Source organism: Stegostoma tigrinum, chromosome 19 (assembly GCF_030684315.1).
Source record: "Stegostoma tigrinum isolate sSteTig4 chromosome 19, sSteTig4.hap1, whole genome shotgun sequence".
NCBI classification, from domain to species: Eukaryota; Metazoa; Chordata; class Chondrichthyes; order Orectolobiformes; family Stegostomatidae; genus Stegostoma; species Stegostoma tigrinum.
The window spans coordinates 32,936,500-32,959,155 of NC_081372.1; the positions used below are offsets into that span (position 1 = coordinate 32,936,500).

A 22,656-nucleotide genomic window follows, 5' to 3' on the forward strand; every position below is an offset into this window, starting at 1 on the left:
CTGCTGTGTTCATCCACCTTCACACTTTGTTATCAATTGTTGCTTGTTCATTTAAAAACTGCCAACATCATGTTGGTTAATAGTTTGAAGATCCAGGGGTGATGTGCACCTCTGCACTGTACTTAAAGTTACTTTAAAGCATGAGTATTTTGGTAAGCTGTACTGTGGGCAGAGATTCAAATGGTAGTTCTTCTTTGACAGTATGAATTAAGTTTCATTTTTGAGTGCATCATCTGTAATTTATTCCCAGTTTAAATTCAACTGCTCTGGAGGATGAATATTTCTGGAGGATGAATTTCTGATATTCTAGAAGCTTAAACATGCGCCTGGTAGTTATCCAGGTCAAGAGACTCCATGAGCTATATAATTTCCTGGCTTCTTGTACATTTTGGTTTTTACAAGCATATAGGAATAAATGGTATCCACCCTCTGAATTTCTATCTCTTCAGACACCACAGCATCAATAACTGCTGTCGTGGACAGATTAAGTTTCTTTACTGTGTGTAATTGCAATACATGGTTATTTCAAATCAAACAGATTAATTAGTTATCATATTCTTGTGCTAAAAGTGAAACACAAAAGGGAGAAGTGTTCAATGTAGGAAGGGAAATTGTAATCACGTAAATTCTCTGAGTGATGACTGTTAATCACTTGGATATATGTAGTTGTTTGGATTACAGACAAATTGGAAGTTTATTCCTTGCCAAACAATTCAGGCTAGTTTTTCAGTCCCCAGCTCCCCACTTGGCATTCTTACACATCAGTTCCATGATGCGCAATTCTGAAAGATTAGACTGCGCTTGCCTATAATGTGGGTGGGCACATGCAATTTGGAAATTACTATGCACTGAACACTCTTTGGAGCCCCAGAGCAGACGTTTGGAGAGGCCTTACAGCAATAATCATTCAGGTTTCTGGTATGTGGTCCAAGACCAGTCGATCCCACCGTCAGAATTTATCTCCCACAAAAATATCAGCTTAGAGGCATCTTTCTGAGAGCCCCAAAATTGGCAGAACTCCCCAGTTCAGTTCAATGAATAACCCTAAGCCAGCATGTAAAGGGGCGTCTTTGGATCATGCAGAATCTTTACCCCACTGAGAATTTTGTGTTGGCACTCCCTCATTTATTCTCTGAAACCTCAGTACTATCCCAAGTTTATTTTCATTTAAAAAGATTTGATATATGTCCTTGCAGTCTAACTTCATTACATCTCCCAGCACTTGATGTTTGAATCACCTCCCTCTGAGTTTCTTTTTGGCCAACCACAGAGGCTATCCTGCTCAAAGTCTCCACGGTATTTTACGATATCATGGCACATTAGCTGTCCTTGGTTCAGTGTGACCTTTACAGTTGCCCATTGCATGTAGTTCTCACTTCTCCATTTTTCTGTTCCCCTTGCTTTATTTGTTTTATCGTTTATGTTCACTGTTACATGTCTGTTGCTATATTCTCATTTATCATCCTCAATGCCTATTTTGTCTGAAGCATGTTGGCAACAATATCCATAAGAATGGAATGTGACTTAATATGTAAGCCAAACCAAGTTTCTCTCTCTGAACTTGACTCTATAATTGTTGCTGTTAATTCCTATTGAGTTATGGAAGTGTTAGAATTTCCTCCAATGCAAAATTTGCATGATTGTAGCTCTTCCACTGCTAGCAGACATTTGGCATTTAGTTATGAACTCCCTCCCTGCCTTTTCAGCGAGGTCGAAACTAATGATTTGCCAATCTCTCGCTGTCAGCAAAACCCCTTTTTGCACGTTTTACTCAGCAGCTTTTGAAAGCTCATCTTTAAAAACTTGAAGCAAACATACGCTGCTCTTAGCATTCGGTATTGCTTTGCCAGTATGCTTTAAGTTGCTAAAAGCACAAGGAACCATACTTGTGCCCTGTTTCTCAAGTACTTAATGTTACACACCATACATGACAATTGAGTATTCCAAGATAATAAAATGTGAGGCTGGATGAACACAGCAGGCCAAGCAGCATCTCAGGAGCACAAAAGCTGACGTTTCGGGCCTAGACCCTTCACCGAAACGTCAGCTTTTGTGCTCCTGAGATGCTGCTTGGCCTGCTGTGTTCATCCAGCCTCACATTTTATTATCTTGGAATTCTCCAGCATCTGCAGTTCCCATTATCTCTATGACAATTGAGTTTCAATGTTTACTTGTCATATGACAAGTAGCCTACAGATTTGAACTGACTTCAGACAACCAAACATACTATCTTACAAAATAAATCAGGAAATTATAGTTGATATTGGTACATGAAATTGTTAAGTGTCATAAAAATACAATTGTTTTGCTTGTATCTCTTGGGAAAGAAAGTTGTTATCATTACATTGTCCTCTGTGTGAATCCAGCTGAGTATCCATCAGGCTGGCACTTGGCTATCCTCTGAATTGACTAAATGATCTACTCCATTGTATCAAAAGAAGAGTTGTTATGCCTGTGATATCCACATTCCATATACATAATGGAGATAGTAAGAATTGTTGATGGTGGAGTCAGAGATAACACAGTGTCAAGCTGGAGGAACACAGCAGGTCAGAGAGCATCAGAGGAGCAGGAAAGCTGATGTTTCAGGTTGGGACCCTTCTTCAGGAAATATATACAAAATGAATGCTTTGTCTTTAGGATGTGCCTATTATTGTGTCTGCGATTTGAATCTCAAATAGATTGTTCGCACAACTTTAATTAGGTCAGAATGATTCTTAATGTTTCATTAATTGCTATCAGTCACTGGGTAATTGATTTCTAATTGACTTATCTCTGACAATGCTAATGTTTAAGTCTTCAGAATTTATCATATTTTTACATTTTATGTGAATATACTTCATTTTAAAAGTCTATCTATTAATGTAACATTTCATATTCTTCTGTTAAAATTGATTAAAAACACAAAAATGTATGGATCCAATTTGTCTTAATAATCCCATGTTTGGTGTCATATATCTAATATCACTTTTTCTCCTCGAATGCCACTGGTACTTATTTCCAAACTTATTTGTTTGAAATGCTAGTTTGTTTTAAATAATTCCTGTGATTGTCTTGCATTTCTATGCATGAGGTTGGTTTGCTCAGTTGGATGGACAATTGTTTTGCTATTGCCAGTGATGAGAATAGCTAGGGTTCATTTCCTGTACTCTGAGGTTACCATGAAGGACTATCTTTCTTAATGTCTCCTCTCGCCAGAGGTGTGGTGACCTCCAGGTTAAACCATGACCAGTTGTGTTTCTCTAATGAGAGAGTGCTATGGTCTGAAAGGACTATAGTAACTTTAAGATCTACTCTTATGCACTAGCAACCTTGTACAACTGTTTCCAGTTGTATTTCCTGTCCTTCTGATTCAGGCCGTCCTTTTGTTCCTCGTCCCTTTACTCAATGATATTGCCTTCAGTAATCAAACTGTTATGGTTGAAGCTGGTCTAGTCCCACTATTCCATTACTTGCAACAAAACTAGGAAAAGGACATTTATTTTAGCAAGATGACCAGTCGATACTTTTACCTGTGTTAGGTTATGAACAAAAAATTCCTGACAATGTGGCTTGTAGGCAATTATAAATCTTCCATGAAGTCACACACACACTCTGATCAGCGAAAGAAAGTCTGTAGAGATTGGCCCAAGTGTCTTTTGTCAGAAAGCCACTGGGTTATTCATTAAAACAAAAGGTTCTAGCATATAGTCATCGAATCAGTGCACAAACAGACTTATCTCTGAAGTCTATGTGAGGCTGGATGAACACAGCAGGCCAAGCAGCATCTCAGGAGCACAAAAGCTGACGTTTCGGGCCTAGACCCTTCATCAGAGATGAAGGGTCTAGGCCCGAAACGTCAGCTTTTGTGCTCCTGAGATGCTGCTTGGCCTGCTGTGTTCATCCAGCCTCACATTTTATTATCTTGGAATCTCCAGCATCTGCAGTTCCCATTATCTCTTATCTCTGAAGTCTTGCAGGCACAGCTTGCTGAGGAAATACAATCTCAAGATTCTCTTTCAGTGACTCTAAAAATGGGTTTCACCGTGAACTGATGTAGAGGATTTATTTTTAGAATTGGGACTATAAGAAGAAGAAGCAGAAGTAGGTCATTCAGCCCATCAAGTCTGTTCTGGAGTTCAATGAGATCATTTCTGATCTAATTGTCCCCAACTCCATTTTCTTTCCTTTTTCCCCATTACTCATAATTCTCTTACTGATTAAAAATCTGTCTAACTCTACCACAAATCATCCTTCTGTGGCAACGAATTCAACTGACTCATGCTGTCTGATTCTAGACTGCCGCACAAGGGTATGCAATCTAATATATAAAACATCTAACCTATCAAGCTCCATAGGATTCTTACCTTTCAATAAAGCCATCTCTCATTCTTCTAAACACAATCAGTATAAGCCCAATGTCCTCAACCTTTCCTGTTAAGAAAATTCTTCCATTCCCAGTATCAGCCCAGCGAACTTTCTCTGGACTGTCTCCAGTGCAAGTATATTTTCTGTTAGCAAAGGGTCTGATCAAAAAATATTTGCAGTATTCTCCAGCACCTATTGTCTATTCTAAGTGTGGTCTGACCCGTGCATTTACTTAGTTTTAGCAAAACCTCTCTATTTTTACATTCCAATTCCTTTGAAATTAAGGCCAACTTTTGCCTTCCTATTATTTCCTCAACTTGTAAGGTAGCTTTTCATGACTTATGCATGAGGACCCCCAAATTCTTTTACATCTTCAGTCTCTCTCCAAATAAGTAATATTCAGCTCCATTTTTTATTGCAAAACTGGATAACCTCATCAGTTTCCCACATTACATTCCATCTGTCAAGTTTTTGCCCACTCACACAATGTTTCTAAGTCTCTCCTGAAGACTGTGTCATCCTCACCACCTGCCTTCTGAACTCACTTTGTGTCATTCACAAAGTTGACAATAGGACATTCACTTCCCTTAACCAAGTCATGGATATATATTGCAAATAATTATGGCTTCGACAATTCTCTCCACTAGTTACAGGTTGCCATCCTGAAAATGTCCCCTTAACCAACTCTGTTTTCTATCAGTTCACCAATTCCCTATCCATGCTAATAGATGGCTCCCAACAGCATGTACTCTTATGGTATTAGTTGGGCAGATTGTTGTTAGCAGGCTTATCTTCAACTGAACCATAAGAAAAAAACTTTTCCCATTCAGTTGCTTTTCAAAACAGCCCCAGCCCCTACAACAAAGCAAGTTATTATTACCAGTCAGGTGATACCTTATTTGGAATATAATAGCCGTATTGAAAAAATTCCAATATCTGCAGCGAACATTCAATTATCTCTTTTAAAGAAATCACTCCAGGTATATCCACAAAACTTGAAATAAATTTCTTTGCACAATCCTTCAAAACTCCAGTCCTCTAAATAAAATTAAATATAAATAGCCTGTGGACTATACTGTGAAACTTTACAAAGTTCTACCACTTTCCAACTTCTTCCCAAAACCTTTGGTTGCCTTACTTTAAATGCTTTCCCAAACAATTACTCAGGGTCTATTTTCTCATATATCCTTAACTTCTTGCACTGCTGTTCACCTGTCCTATCTTCCCTGAGGAATGTTAACAACAATAAAGTTATTATTGATTGGTTTGTGCCTCTGCCAAGGAAATATTTTGAAATCATCATTTGTGTAAACAGGAGTTGAGGATAGCTTCTCCTCAAATTGTGTTTCATTTTCTAAGTTCGTGATCTCAGAGTCATAGAGTTGTATAGCATGGAAACAGACCCTTCACTCCAACTAGTCCACATCAACTATGTTCCCAAACTAAGCTAATCCCACCTGCCTGTGTTTGTCCCGTATCCCTCCAAACCTTTGCTATTCATGAACTTATCCAAATGTGTTCTAAACGTTGTAATTGTATCTGCACCTACCACTTCCTTTGCAAGTCTATACCACACACTCGCCACTCTCTAAAGAAAGTTGCCCCTCATGCCCGTTTTAAATCTTTCTCCTCTCACCTTAAATATATGCTCCCCAGTTTTGAAATCCTCCACCCTGGGGATAAAAAAAACACCTGCCACTCACTTTATCTATATCCCATCTATATGTTTATGAAGCTCTAAAAAGTCACCTTTCAACCGCCTACACTCAAGTAAACAAAGTTCCAGCCTATCCTTATAGCTCAAGCCCTCCATTCATAGAATCCCTACAGTGTGGAAGCAGGTTATTCAGCCCATTGAGTCCACACTAACCCTCTGAAGAGCATCCCACCCAGACTCAACCCCAGTCCATCCAACCCTGCATTTCCTTTGGCTAATCCACCTAGCTGGTACATCCCTGTGCACTCTGGGTAATTTAGCATGGCCAATCCACTAAACTGGAAATCTTTGGACTGTGGGAGGAAACCGGAGTGCCTGGAGGAAAACCACATAGACACGGGGAGAATGTGAACTCCAAACAGGCAGCCGCCTAAAGGTGAAATTAAACCCAGGTCCCTGATGCTGTGAGGCAGCAGTGCTAACCACTGAGCCACTGTGCCTCCCCATTTCCAGAAGCATCCTGGATGAATCCTGCCTAGTTTAATAATACCCTTCCTATAACAGGGCGACCAGAACTGCACACAGTACTCCAGAGGACGCCTCACTAAAATCCTGGGCAACATCAAAATAATGTCCCAACTCCTATACTCAAAAGGTCTGAACAATAAAGGCAAGCATGCTGAATGCCTTCTTGAACACTCTTTCTAGCTGTGATGCAAATTTCAAAGAATTATGTACGTGAACCCTTTGGTTTCTCGGTTCTACAACACTACCCAAGTCCAACCTTTGTGTAAATCCTGCCCTTGTTTGTTTTATCAAAATGCAACACCTTGCATTTATCCCAATTAGGCTCCATCTGCCACTCCTCAGCCCATTTACCCATTTGATAAAGATGACCTTCACTGTCCATTATATTACCAGTCATTTGCAAAGTTACTAACCGTGTATCCTGTATTCTCATCCTAATCATTCATATAAGTCACCAAACAAAAGTGGACCCAGCACCGATCCCTGTAGAACACTGCCGGTCACAGGCCTCCAGTCTAAAAAGCACGCCTCCGCTCCTACCCCCCGTGTCCTTTCATAAATCCGGTTTTGAATCCAGTTGGCAAGCTTGTCCTGAATCCCATGTGTTCTAACTTTACTAATTAGTCTACCATACAGAACATAATCAAAAGCTTTACTAAGGTCCAAGTAAACAGCATCTACCTCTCTCTTCAATCTTTTTGGTTTCTTCCTCAAATTTCAGTAAAGTTTATGCGACGTGATTTTCCTTGCTAACTGTGCGTAATCATTCCTTGCCTGTACAAATGCAGTAAATCTGATCTTTCAGAATCACCTCAAACAACTTGGTTTAAAAACTGCATGAAAGCAAAGGAATAAATTTTCCTTGGTACACTGATTTACATTTGAACCTTTTGAAAAAGTTAATTAAAAACTGACTTAATTGAAGGAATAAGGTCTTGCTTGATTTAATTATACAGCTTAAAGATTGACTAAGCACCGTACGTCCCTGCAATGAAAGCTTCTCCTTACTTAACCATCTTCCTTCTGGGAGAAGCAATCGTCTTGGGTCAGAAGCAGCTCAGTAATTATTCAAAGCAAAATTGGTGACTTGCTAACCAATGATGTGTAATTAGGCTAACGCCCATCTGTTTTTCAGTGTGGTACATATTTGTGCAGGATTCGCAGTCCAGGATGAGGAGTTAGTTGTGTAATGATGTCTAAGGTGATAAATTACATTAAATGATTGGCTGCATTTAAACCTGAATCTTGTGTTGCGGTGATAATGTCCGTACTTTTGGTTCAGAAGTTCTGAGTTTCAGATCCCATCTGCCAGAGTAGTGTGTCATAAACTCTCTGAACAAATTGATTTAAAAGTTATTTTTAGTTCAGGAAGAGTGTCTCTTGGTCCTAAAAGGTTAAAATATAGAGTATCTTGCATTTTCAAGTTTTAATGCTCAGACTGGCTCAGTTTGTTAACTTGTACTTGTTAATGATAAAGAGCTCACTATATGTGAGTAAAGGTGATTGGTGTTGAGAAAAGGTATCGACATCCTTTCATTATCAAAAGTTGATGGGTGTGTAGCATAGAATCCATTATGGTGGGGTGTCTTCATTTGGTGCACTTTTGCTGATGGCTGTGAATACCAATCTTTGAGTGTCACATTTTACCATATGAAGCTGCCAGGTGACATTGTGAGTGGTTGCTTTTAGCATTGGCATCTGTTGCCAAACAGCTGGACTCTCTTGGCCATTGTAGTAATTGATGTCACTGCAATGGTGGTGTTGTGATTTCCCTCTTTCAACAGCTGGCTAATGCATGAATGAACAATTTGTTGTCATATGTGCAGTGAAATACAACAAAATACAGTGAAAAGCTTTTGCTTGTTACCATAATCTGGTGCCATTTTGATAGTTAAGAAAAAGAGAAAATGACAAAGTGACTCGGTTAATCCATTGATTCATGTCACACTTATAAACGTTCTTGAAGTGGTCCTTTTTGTGCCCTACTTGTTGCTTGTCTTTGACTATCTTATTACATGGATGGTTTGGATATGTGACCATCTTCCATTCCGCCCATATGGTCTGCTTCGCCAAAGCTGCCTCTGTTTGATTACTGCAACAATGCTAGGGAGTTCTGCTTTTGAGAGGACTGTCACAATTTTGATTTTGTCCTGCCGGTATACCCTATGTGTTGCAGACATTAAAGATCAAACTCATTGAACTGCTTTTCTGGTAGCTGTTAGATGCCCATAATTCACAACCATTTGATGGAGAAGATAAGAGCACAGATCCTTTGTCCCATAGATCAGTTTGGTTTTTAACCCAGGCATGAGTGAATGTTGATCAAAGGTGATAGGAGCCTTTTCGATGCACGCCTCAAGCTGTGCATCAAAGGACAGATTATCTGTCAATCTGCGCTTAAAGTTACAGAATGTGTTAACCACTTCCTATGAGTGCTGTTGAGCATGGTCTAAGGTATAGATGACTCCCAGGTGCTATAGTCCATGTATGCGGGGCTTCATGCCAAACTTGCAAGCATCTTTGAAGCGGCCCTTTTGGCTCCATACTGGTTACTGTTTCCAACTACCGTATGCCATGACCAATACATTTTGTGAAAATCTTACTGACCAGGAAAGAATGGTATGGGGCATAACCATAACAACATGAGGCATAGGAGCAGACATAGACCGTTCAGCCCATTGGATCTGCTGTGCTGCTCAGTGACATCATGGCTGACCTGGTAATCCACTTTCCTACCGTTATGCAAAACTGTTGCTTCTATTAATGATTAAAAATCTATTTATCTTAGCCTTGCATATACTTAATGACTCAATCTCTATAGCCCTCCATGGTGAAGAATTCAATAATGCACTACCCTCTGAAAGGAGGAATTCCTGCTCATCCTTGACTTAAATTAGAGACTTCTAACTCCAGGATTATTCCCTCTGGTCCTAGAATGTCCCTCAAGGGTAAACAATCTCCAAACAGCAACCCTGCCCAGCTCTCTAAAACATCTGTATGTTTCAATAAATTCTCCTCTCACTGTTTTAAATTCCAGTGAGTACAGACGCAAACTGTTCAACCTTTTCTGCATAAGCCAACCTGTCAATACCCAGGATCAGCCTAGTGAACCTTCTTTGGACTTCCTCCAATGCCAGTATATCCTTCCTCAGATAAAGGGCCCAAAACTGTTCATGTTATTCCAGTTGTGGCTTATCAAGTGTCTTGTGTAGTTTTATCAAGATTTTGTTATTTTTATACTCTTATTTCAAAAGGAATGGAGTATAAATGTAAGGCCAACATCCCTATTATGTGCTGAATTTGCAATCTAGATTTTTTACGATTTTTACACAGAGTTCAGCAAGTCCCTATGTGTTGCAGCTTTTTTTTCATTTAAATAATACTCAGCTCCTTTATTCTTCCTGCTAAAGTGGATGACCTTACATTTTCCCTCTGTTTTCACAGTTGTGTGATGCAAAGTTTATCTTGGTCAGTTACGATACCAAGGTTGCAAACAGTCTGAGTTTAGCATAACAGTTGCAGTGAGATGGATGGAGATGGTGAATTGGACCTGAAGCAGGCACAGAGACCAAAAGTGATTGCTTGAGTCTTTCAAATATTTAATAGCATAACATTTCTGCTCATTGATATTGAACGTCGGACAAGCAGCCTGATAGCTTATAGACCTTTGAGTTACCTGGAGGTAGAGCTAGCAGTGCAACACACAAGGAAATTGCTTTAATTTTGAATCATGATCCCAAGGGGCAGCATTCACAATTTTAAATAACAGCAGGGCAAAGATCAGTCCTGGTGGAAACAGTAGACATTACAGTAGATGATTCTTTTGCTTTAGTGACTGCAGTCCCACCTAATTTGACGACAATGAAGAGGCTTTTGAGGATGGTGTGGCCAACCATTTCCAATGCTACCAGGAGATTGAGAAGAACATGGAGGATATGTTTACCTTTGTTGTACATGGGCTGAAGGGCCTGTTTCCATGCTATATGACTCTCTGATGCTATTTCAGATGTTAGGATGTTATTTGTGACTTTGATAGGTTTTTTTCTGGACTGTAGCAAGGGCAGAAAGCTGATTGGAAGGAAACAAACACACAAAGTTAATACAGTGTGTGGAGCTGGAGGAACACAGCAGGTCCGGTAGCATCAGAGGAGCAGGAAAATCAATGATTTGGGTTTACAGCTTTCATCGGGAAGCATGATGAGTCCTGATGAAGGGTGTAAACCCAAAACTTGCCTGCTGTGTTCATCCAGTTTCACACTGTTTTGACTCTGACTCCAACATCTTCAGCATGAGATCAGAACCTGATGGGACTTTCCATAGTTCCGCCAGACATGGTGGTGGATGGCCAGCTTGATTACTTGTGCCCATTGAACTTGGGCTGTAGTGATGGTGCAAACATAGGTAAAATGACTGGGTGAGGATATCATTCTTTTACTGGGGACTGAGACATGGATGTTGGAGGTAAGACTACTGTTGAGCAAATCAGTAGCTGCAAAAGAACTATGGAAAGAGGTGGGATTTTAAAAATACAATTTTATGTGAATTAGGAGATTTCATTGCCTGGTTGCACATGAAATGGAGTATGTTGGAGTGGGGAGGGGATGTAGGTAAAAATTGATCCAAGGAAGTGACAATTGATTATGCTATTATTTATGAGGTGACTGTAAAGAACAGATGCAGGCCATTCACACATCTGTTTCAGGCTGAGGCTTCTTCTGTACCCAAGCTGAGTCACAAGATGTTTTGTATTACTTCGCTGGATGGTGCTTGAAGTGCAAATAACCTATGTTAACATTACAGGTTATAGCAGGAAATGGAGCTAGAGATAATGGGAACTGCAGATGCTGGAGAATCCAAGATAACAAAGTGTGAAGCTGGATGAACACAGCAGGCCAAGCAGCATCTTAGGAGCACAAAAACTGATGTTTCGGGCCTAGACCCTTCATCAGAGAGGGCGATGGGGAGAGTGTTCTGAAATAAATAGGGAGAAAGGGGGAGGCGGACCAAAGATGGATAGAGGAGAAGATAGGTGGACAGGTGCAGTGGGAGAGAGATTCCCTGAGGTTGGTCCGGAGGGAGGAGGGTAACTTCTTCAGGTTAGGCATCCTAGAAGAGGCTTCGCAGTGAGGTTAAAATTGCGATCAGAGATAATGGGAACTGCAGATGCTAGAGAGTCCAAGATAACAAAGTGTGAAGCTGGATGAACACAGCAGGCCAAGCAGCATCTTAGCAGCACAAAAATGGAGCTCGGTGGATTCCACACCATCTGACAAGTCTGTAATCAGGTTTAGGACAAAATATTTTTGGGTCAGGGAGGCAAGGTGTTCCTTGGTTTAAGATGTTTGATCAGGGGATCAACTGTGCATTTTTCTTACTTTTGGAGGTTTACACTATGTTTGCAAGTTTTTTCGGCCAAAGTTGACCCTGAGAACATGGCTTCCAATCATGTATCCCTGTCATCTCTAAGACCAACTATTTCCATTTCTGTTTACCTCGTCCATTCTTCTGAGCATTTGCTCAGGGTTGAACTGGAGTGTCAGCCTTGATTTTGACCTGGCGTAGGACATGAATTCAGGAACCTTCTGACTCCAAGATGAGGATGCACCAAAGTGGAAAAATGTAATTCAGTTCATTTAAGATGAGTTTATCCTAGGAATTAGGATTGATTTGCTGGAATGAGAGCAATGTTTGAAGAGGGCGGGGACTGCAGCTTACCTCTTGATTATACTTCAGTGGCTAGTCTTGTTATCAATTTGAGTATAGGTCCTCCTTCTGGTTTCAAAATATGATCATGCATCTTGGAAAGGAGGAACTTTCTTTTGACAGCCGTAGCCTGCTTGCTGAGCCACTTGTATTATTGTCATTCACCAACTTATAGCTCCAGGAACCCCTTCAACTTCTGCATTCTTCAAAAAAACTATTGGTTGCATTTGATTTTTATTAAGTTAGTGCTGGATTTGACCTAGGTTTTGGATTCTGAACAACGCAGGATTAGAGCCAAAAGGATATTCAGAAAATAGTTTTGGTCTTTTTCTTGGATTCCTTTCTTCTCCTTGCAAGTTACTTATTTGCAGATTTTTGCTTGGTGCTGATTTGGTTTTTGGGGTGCAGTATTTTTAATGACTTGCTGATTAGAGATTGCATTTCTTTAGGGGACAAAAAATTTTGTAGACCAATTGGCTGCAAGGATGATGGAAACATTCCAGATACAAGACTTGTGCATTTTTTTATATTCATCAATCAGCTATAGTTTTGTTTGCTTGAGTTATTTTTGCATATTATACTCTGACGTAGTATTATGTTTAAATGCCATCTGGCCGTGCGCTAGTTTCAAAATTGTTGAACATGTCAAAGCTGTGGGTATATTAAAATCAATTTCCTTCTTTAGAGAAGTTGTATAGGTCTTGTCCCCACTGAGTATGTTTTTATAACTGTTCAAAAGATGAACTGACCAAAGTGATTTTGAAGTGAGGCCAAGAACCAGCTACTTGACTTAATTCAGGAAATTAATGATTAGACTGAACTTTAACTTATTTTGTAATGTTCTTTTTAACAATTAAAATAAAGCCTTGACTCTGATCTGAGAATTTTGATGGTAAAGACAATATTCTGCAAAGGTGGGTGAAGCTCCTTCAAGGATTTCAAGCCATTCCAGGCCATTTCCTTGCTGTGCAAAATAGTACGACCTCCATTGCTGTCTGGGATTGGCAGGTTGAAGTGTCAATTAAGCAGGCTATCTCTGGTGGGTTTCTGCCTGGTAATTTATCCTGCATTCACAAGTATGCAGGCAGTGGGTGAATATATACTGCCACTTGTTAGCAAACCTCTTCGAAAATGATGAGGTTGATTGCCTTAATCTCTATCACAACTCCTTTCAGGCTGGTTCATCAATATTTCTAGTCACTGTTTATCTAGTGGCTACATTTCTAGAAAGAAAACAGCTGCTAGACGATTTTGAATTCAGTTTTTGTAATTCTAGTCCAGTGTTGTTAGAAATGCATTGCAGCTCCAACTAGCAATCCTTTGAAAGTAATATAACTGCAAATTTCAAGGAAAGGTACACCAGAGTCGAACTGATTTCTAAAAATTTAGTGGTATACTTTCCATGTGTTAATCAAAGGCCTGTAAATTTTAACAGTGAAAAGCCAGACCATTTTTTTTGAAAGTGCAAATGATTTGCGTACACAGCATGTGTGGTTTGTGATGATGTGTCTTAGAAAACACATGCAATAGAGGAAAATATTTGATAATACTCCAAAATATGCAAATATTAAAATGCTTATGGAAAATGTATACTTGTAACACGGTGTATATTCCACATTAAATTGACAATTTGCTGCCAAAATAAATGCTAATGCTATTGCTATTAAGTTCAAACTTGAGTAAAACAAATTGTGGTGACCTTACCCAAGGTTCACTTTTGAAGTTACATGTAATTTTCTGCAATCTGAGCATTCATGAAAAACTGAGCAGTGTTTGGAATATGGGGTTATTAGATTGTTATGTTTTGAGGCAGTGGTTTTAATTTGGAATGAAAATGAACAAGGATGTGACCTGAAGTGTGCCCCATGGCAAACTAAGTGATGTGATTATTGAAGATAAAAGGAAGTCCCAGATTTTTTTTTGGAAAGGAGATTTGAGGTGTAAGTACTTGTGAACAATGCTAGCAGCATCTGTTTACGGGGATGGACTAAGAGCTGAACTCCAAAGTTTCAGGATGATGTTGAGAATGTTGCATTGTCCATTTACTTCAAAATAAAAATAGATTTGGAATCTCAAGGATAACAGTAAAGAATTTCGACTTGGAAATAAGCCACAAGCATTGCATGTTTTGTCAGAGGAGAAGAGTTTCTGAGATAATATATCCCTTCAATGCTCAGACATAGTCCAAAAACTAGAGGCCACATATCTTTCTGGTTTACTACACAGGTCCTGCAGCCTTACTATATCCAGTCATGATTGGTGGTTGATAATTATGGAGGTGGAGACTCCTTAAGTATCCCTATCCCCAATGATGGGAGAACCCATCGCAGAAATCATCAGCTAAAAGTGCTGAGTGACTGAGCCACTTCAGCTGCTGAAGTGGTCTCTCGAGTCACAGATACTAGTTTTCAGCCATTTCAATTCCCTTCATGGGTTTGGATCAGAAATTGGCTAGTTGTAAGAAGACAGAGGGTGGTGGTTGATGGGAAATGTTCATCCTGGAGTTCAGTTACCAGTGGTGTACTGCATGGCTCTGTTTTGGGGTCACTGCTGTTTATCATTTTTATAAATGACCTGGATGAGGTTGTATAAGAATGGGTTAGTAAATTTGCAAATGACATGAAAATGGGTGGAGTTTTGGACAGTGCGGAAGAATGTTTCAGGTTACAGAGAGACATCGATAAGCTGCAGAGCTGGGCTGAGAGGGGGCAAATGGAGTTTAATGTGGAAAAGTGTGAGGTGATTCACTTTGGAAGGAGTAATGGGAATACAGAGTACTGGGCTAATGGTAAGATTCTTGGCACTGTGGAGGAGCAGAGAGATCTCAGTGTCCATGTGTATAGGTCCCTGAAAGTTGCCACCCAGGTTGAAAAGGGTTGTTAGGAAGGTGTATGGTGTGTCAGGTTTTACTGGTAGAGGGATTGAGCTTCGGAGCTATGAGGTCATGTTGCAGCTGTACAAAACTCTGGTGCGGCCGCACTTGGAGTATTGCGTACAATTCTGGTTGCCGCATTATAGGAAGGGTGCGGAACCATTGGAAAAGGTGCAGAGGAGATTTACCGGGATGTTGCCTGGTATGGAGGGAAGGTCTTATGAGGAAAGGCTGAGGAATTTGAGGCTGTTTTTGTTTGAGAGAAAGGTAAGAGGTGAGTTAATAAAGACATACAAAATGATCAGAGGATTAGATAGGGTGGACAGTGGGAGCCTTATTCCTCGGATGGAGATGGCTAGCATGAGGGGATATAGCTTTAAATTGAAGGGTGATAGATGCAGGGCAGATATCAGAGGTTGGTTCTTTACTCAGAGAGTAGTAAGGACGTGGAATGCCCCGCCTGCAACAGTGGTAGACTCGCCAAGTTTAAGGGCATTTAAATGGTCATTGGATAAGCATATGAATGATACTGGAATAGTGTAGGTTCCATGGGCTTCAGATTGGTTTCACAGGTTGGCGTAACATTGAGGGCTGAAGGGCCTGTACTGTGCTGTGTTCTGTGTCAAGAAATGATTGGAGGCACTGGATACTGAAAAAGCTAAGGGCTCTGACTATATTCATTGCAATAGTACTAAAGACTTTCTGCTTAAGAACTTGCCACTCCTGTAGCCAAGCTCTTCCAGTACAGTTACAACACTGACATCTACCCAACCATGTAGAAAGTTTCTCAGGCATGTTTTGTATACAAAAAAAAAGCAGGTTAAATCCAACCCAGCCAATTACCACCCTTTTAGTTTACTCTTGATGGTCAGTAAAGTGATGGAAGGTGTCATCAACAGTGCTATCAAGCAGCATCTGCTCAGCACTCATCTGCTCACTGATGCCCAGTTTGAGTTCTAGAAGGCCACTCATCTCCTGACCTCATTGCTGCCTAGGTTCAAACATGGGTTAAAGAGCTGAATTGCAGAGGTGAGAATAACAGCGATGTCAAGGCTACATTTGATTGAATGTGGTGTCAGCGAGACTGGAATCAATGGGTATCGGGGGCAATCTCTTCACTGGTTGCAGTCATAACTGGCACCTGCCAGAAAAATGATTGTGGTTGTTGGAGGTCAGTTATTTCTGTTCCAGGACATGTCCGCAGGATAGGCCCTAGGCCAGATCATCTTCAGCTGCTTTATCAATGACTGTTCCTCCATCATCAGGTCAGAAGTGGGGATATTCACTGATGATTGCACAATGTTCAGCTCCTCAGAAACTGGAACAGCCTATGTTCAAATGCAGCAAGGTCTGGATAATATCCAGGGTTGGGCTGACAAGTGGCAAACATTTGTACCATACAAATTTCTGACAATGACCATCTTCAATAAGAGATGATCAAACCACCGGCCCTTGACATTCGATGGTGTTGCCATCGCTGAATTCCTCACTGTCAACATTCTGGTGGTTACCGTGGACCAGAAGCTCAACTGTATTTGCCACATAAACACCGTGGCTGCAAGAACAGGTCAGAGTCTAGGAATACTGCAGCAAGTAACTCATCTCCTGACTCTCCAAAACCTGTCTGCTATCTGCAAGGCACAAGTGAGTTGTGCGATGCAGTAATCCCCACTAGTTTGGATGGGTGCTACTCCAAATGTGCTCTAGAAGCTTGACACAGTCCAAGTAAAAGCAGCCACTTTATTGGCATCTCATCCATAAACATCCAGTCCCTCCACCACCAATACTCAGTAGCAATAGTATGCACTGTCTCCAAAGCGCAATTCAGAAATTCACCAAAGACCCTGAGACAGCTGCTTCAAAACCCCACAACCATTTTCATCACGAAAGATAAGGGCAGCAGGTACATGGGAACACCACTACATGCAAGTTTCCCTCCAACTCAGTCACCATCCTGACTTGGAAGTCTAATCATTGTTTCTTCGCTGCTGCTGGGTCAAAATCCGAATGGATGGCAGCAGTTCAAGAAACCAGCTCACCACCACCTTCTCAAGGGCAACTAGGGACGGGCGATAAATGCTGGCACAGCTAGCAACACCCACATCCCATAAATGAGCAAATAAAACCATGGATGGAAAGTTGAGCTGAGGTTGCAAAGTCACACTTCATGAGGATTTCAAATGTGACTGGAAGGTTCATCAGTATTGTGTTAAAGGAACCATTACCTGGAAAGTCTTTCACCATAATAAAGTATGCCTGAAATTGAAAGTTTATCAGGCTATGAAAGGAAAGCAGCAGACTGAGAAAAACTAGAGAACTAATCATTTTGAACTAGGTTGAGGAAAACTGGATAATTACTTAACAGTGTGATTAATGTGCATCTGTGAATCAGGTTTGTTTTTTGTGCGCTAAAGTAGAAAAGGCAAGTTGTGTTCTGCAATTCAAAGCATAACTTCCTTCTAAAAATACTGTTTAATAATTAGTATTTTGTTTGCTACAGTAAAAATCTTAAAATAGAAACTTGTCAGGCCACTCTTTTAGACAACAACTGAAAGTTCGGATTTCTTTTTATTTAGAGAAATACTAGTCTTGATGTCCATCATAACAAGAATAGCAGAAGCTTGCAATAGTTCATGTATTTACATCACTGTTAGTACTCAGTCTGCGACATGTGTGTGACGGAAACCAAGTATTAGAGTGGAGAACATGATCTAGAGATTAAAAGCCGTAAAGGTCATATGTTACAATGTAATTACAGGGCTGTTTTTAAATCTTATTTATGGCAAAAATTTTGAAACTTAAATTTATTCTGTAAATTAAACTTCTGACTGTTCTCCTAAAACTCTGAAATGATATCATATTTCCATATCAGTTGCTGAATTTTAATTTAGAGAATATGCAGCAAAAGCAATGATATGAGCAAAACCATACTTGAGGAATTATTCATCTCTGAACTGCTATTAAGTAACAGATTTTATGATAAACTAGAAAGCTGTGATCTTCTGACCCGTATCTCTGAATCTGGGATCCACAGACATAAGAGGTCTGCACCAAAAGGCTCACTTTTTGGGTGGATGGTGATCGAGAGTAAGTGTATGACAAGGTAGTCAGAGGAATAATGTTATTCTCCTAAGGCTTTCCTCAGCCTTTCTCCAGGCTTTGACTGTAGAAGGCAAACTCAAAGTTGGAAAGGCAAATCTACTTCATTGGTATCTGCAATTACATCATCTGTTTTCTTTTAAAGCATGATTAAAACTCATTCATACAAGCAGCAATTTCATATTATTAGCTTCAAGGACAGTGTCTATGATTAATCTTTTTAAAATGGTGCCACATGATCAAGTATTTTGAGGAGCAATTGCCCATGAGTTGTGTAGGAACATGATTTGCCTCTGTGTTTGCTGAACAGAGTCAAAGGTCCAATTGTATTTTGCATTTTGGTATCAAAAGCCAAAGGTAGCTGGAACTAATATTGATTGCAGTGCTCTTGATTTCTTGCTGGTACTTAAAGACAGTTGACCTACTTCACAATAGCTGCATGTTTTGCAATAAGACAGCAACCACCACACACTCCTGGATTTGGGTCTTCTGCCAAATGTGCGCAAAGCACAGCAGATCAACATCTGGAGAAAGGCAGACAGGCTGAGTTTTTTGGGTATAATGCTTACTTGGCTCTTAAACCAAATCTTAATTCATATTCTCCACTCACCGACCTGTGGAAAATGTTCTGTATATTTCCTTTTCATTGTTTTAAACTGGCCTGAAAAATAGTCCAATGTTATTTTTTTTTATTGACTTAGGCAAACATCATAGGATAGCTTGTGCTGTGTTGCACAATCAGTGACTGAAGAAGCCAGTTCTTGATTTCCAGACTGTTGAGCTGTTTGGGTACAGGTGTCTTGGTTTGTAAGGCCTTTGGTGTGTGGCTCCTTCCGTTCACGGTGCCTTTCTTTATCAGCCACGCATCTGATTGTATTGAACTTTTGTATTACTTTTGTGGGGGTTGTTGCAACTTCTATTTTAGCTTCTGGCTCCCTCACCAAGTTTTTGAAGCATTTACAATATGCATTTGGATCTCATTCAGTGGAGTACTGTCCATCATAAAGTACTTCTGGAATTTTACATGCGTGACACATGCTTTACGCAGCACAGTTGGCATTGCAAGAGAATGCATCCATGCCAGGCAGACTTTGTTGAGGACTGCTTTGCTTTGATTATCTCACATCAGATCATTGTTCTTGTAGCCATGAACTAAACATAACAGCTTTTGTAGTTTATGGTTGGCATCCAGTGAATTAAGGGCCATTTTGCAAGGACTTAGGTTAATGGTGACAGAATTTGTGATCAAATTTTGCAGCTGTTTAATGAGATACTGCAGATTTTTACACTTAATTTCGATGCAAGTTACTTTTTGTACAAACAGAGGACTGTCATTTAACCTGAATCTCAGCATTATGTCTTCTGTCTCTTCAATTCTCTTGTTTTCAAAGCTTTAATCCTTTCTGTTTCATCTCAAATATCATCTCGGTCATTAAAAAAATCCCTCCTGGAATGTACACTTGAACATCTGACCGGAATGTATGGTTTGCACACAATTATCATCAGCAACAATTATGCATAGAGAATTTTTAATGCATATAACTATAATTTTTAAACTCTACCTCAGTAATTTGCCTTGAAACAAGAAGGTGAGTGCAGAAATCAAGTGCATTCGCTATCATCCAATGTTGTCCATTTGAACTCTGTTTGCAAAAGTAGAACTGATTATTATTATAAAGGCTAATCACTTCTGTATTGAGCTCAATAAGCAGTTTGCCATTTTGCATCTCAAGCAGCTGACAACTCCAAGGTAAATCTGTCATATTTGCAAAGACTACCATTCAGCAAGACTCTATCAACCAATGGTCTGGTCTCCAATTGTTATCTGAATATGATACAATGTGCGAGTGATATATCTCGGTGGATGAACCTGGATTTTGTGTTTCAGATTGTCTGACATCGCAATATGCAAACACACAACCTGTGAATGAATGAATGACTGATTTTGCCAGCACACTTGGAAAAGTTTCATTTTTGCAAATAGAAATTAAACTTGAGTCAAATTTACTTCAGTATTTATTTGGGTGCTTGAACTCCTGTTGAAATGTTAGCCGGTGATCATTTCATCTACTAAGATGCTGTTTGTTGAGCACGCAATTCAAGAGTACTTTGTGCTTCTCATTCTGAAATAACCACTTAGCTGTGTTCAAGTGGATGCACTCTTACTTCTTCCATCACCAATCCAAGGTGAAGGTTAATCATATGTGCCATAGACATAGTATACCAACAATAATCTGAGAACTCAACCAACAGAAGTTGAATGCAATTTCTTGAAATTATATAAGGTGGAAGTGCTTTTTTTTTCGGGAGGAGTACAAATTGTTAAGCTGCCAGATGATTGATATGTCAGCTTGAACATGAGAGGCATAGTTAGTAATTTAGCATTGCGATTATGAGACTGAAAAAATCTCTTTCACCTAATGGCACAATGCACCAGTAAAATTGGAAAAACTAAAGAATCAAATCTTGTTTAACAATGAAGACTTGAAGACTTCTTCATAATAAACTATGCTAAAACCAATCAAGCACCTTTCTTCCCTGAAGTGTTAGACAATATTCTGAGAGTGAATTAAGCAAATATTTTACAACTTGCCCGCTCCATTCTTCATTCTCTAGATTTGTGAAGGATTTGTATTTATATAGCATGTGTTGTTCAGCCCAGTGATGATTTTAGGTGTTTTACCGGCACCTATCCGCCAGACATTTACTTTTGATCGTTGATGCACTCTTTGAAATAACTTGTTTGTTGTTGTTTCTGTTTAACTATTGAAGTCAATATCCTCTTCTTTCAGCAGTTTAGTATTGCTAATGGACAAGATTAAACCTGAAACCTGTGAACCAAGACTTTTTAAGCATTGACTTGTGCATCATGTTTCCTGTTTTTGCTTTTACTAAAATACTGATGCCAAGTGATAACTGATATACTGACAAAAAGTGTGTAAGTTTAAATGCATTGAACTTGTTTTTATTGTTTACTACATGGAGAAATTCATGTATGTTGTACAAATTGACTTGCATGAAAGTAATTTAACCTTTTCTTCTGCATGTAGTCATTCCTGCACAGAAATCACCAGAATGATGGCGACAAGTCAGAAAAACGAATTACTGAAGAACATCTCAAGGTAGGACACTAATAAAAATGTATCTGCGTTAACAGTATTTCTCAAAGGTCTATTGCATTGTTGGATTTGTTCTGTGATCATTTGGGGTCTCGTGAAAACTCATTTATAAAAGAACATACACAATGACTTGAATAATTCAACCTGATGCACGTAAAAGTCTCAGTGCAAATTAAAGGAAGATGTAGTTGGGTTTCTGCACAGTAAATATTTTGGTCCCTTCTCCATTTTGTTAGTTGAAAAGGTTGGCAATTCATGCATACCTAGCCACCACTCACTTGTACATGCTAATGGACTATATTTGTTGGCCTACATTTTATATTTTACTTCTCTCCCTTTCTGTCAGGAGAAATATCAATATTCGAGTTGTTGTTGCTGAAATAGTTCACAGATTTGTTTTTATGTATGTAAGCAACTGCAGTTAGGAATCAAATGTTGTTGCATTGTTACATCTTTTCCTAGCTTGAAGAACTGGAGTAATACACTTTTTTGTGAATACGTTAATACTGCTTAATGCAGGGCACAACTCCAGCAAAGGCCTAGATTTGTTTCTTTTTCTAACATAGCATGATCGAAGCTACACCCAAATGGTTTCATATTGACTTCCTGTGCAAAGATGGGCTTTAATTCTTATCTAATCTAGAAATTGGGGTGGATTCTGAAGAACATTTTGCTCATGAAATACATATTCACTTGAATTCAACAGAAAAAAAAAAGTTTTGTGTTTTGGTTTTATGTATTGAGATAAGATTTTCCTGAAAATAACTATGTTTTTACCTTCAGATTTTGTTTTCTAACATTGAAGAGATACTTGACGTGCATATGCTGTTTTTAGCAGCTCTTGAGTGCCATTTACAACCAGAACCACAACCTCAACATGAACTTGGAAATATCTTCCTTCAGTTTGTGAGTAGAATCAGATTTATTTTAGTTGCATTTTGTTTTTGCAAATCCCATTTCTTGCCCCTTCAGTCTTTTAAATTTGGCATCCCTCAACTTGACTAGGATTTGTCTACACCCCTGCCACCATTTTAGATCCATCATGGCAGTCTGCAGATGTTTATCTTTTGGGGAGAAATCCTGGAAGTTCGTCCTGGTCATTCACCATTTATGCAGCATCTTGACCATTCTTAACTCATTCAAATTCACATTGACTGTCAGCATAAGCAATGCTATACAGTTGCGAGTCCACAATAAAGAGTCTGGATCCCATAAAGTCTCATGACAACAGATAGAATGTGAACAAGAAAATCTCTTGCTTGTTATCACCTATCACCTCCCCATTTCAAACAGATCCAGCAGCTCAAAACTGTGTATGCATGGACTGCTGT

At 39.5% G+C, this 22,656-nt stretch overlaps 1 protein-coding gene across 3 annotated transcripts in view; it reads left to right on the forward strand.

The window, feature by feature from the left end:
- prex1 (phosphatidylinositol-3,4,5-trisphosphate-dependent Rac exchange factor 1) overlaps positions 1 to 22,656 on the forward strand; it is a 288,042-nt gene that overhangs the window by 120,909 nt on the left and 144,477 nt on the right. For all 3 annotated transcript variants that reach the window (XM_059652808.1, XM_048549909.2, XM_048549911.2), the window contains 2 exons: positions 21,257 to 21,328; positions 22,109 to 22,231. In XM_059652808.1, the coding sequence (XP_059508791.1) occupies positions 21,257 to 21,328; positions 22,109 to 22,231 (195 nt within the window). The remainder of the gene's footprint in view (positions 1 to 21,256; positions 21,329 to 22,108; positions 22,232 to 22,656) is intronic.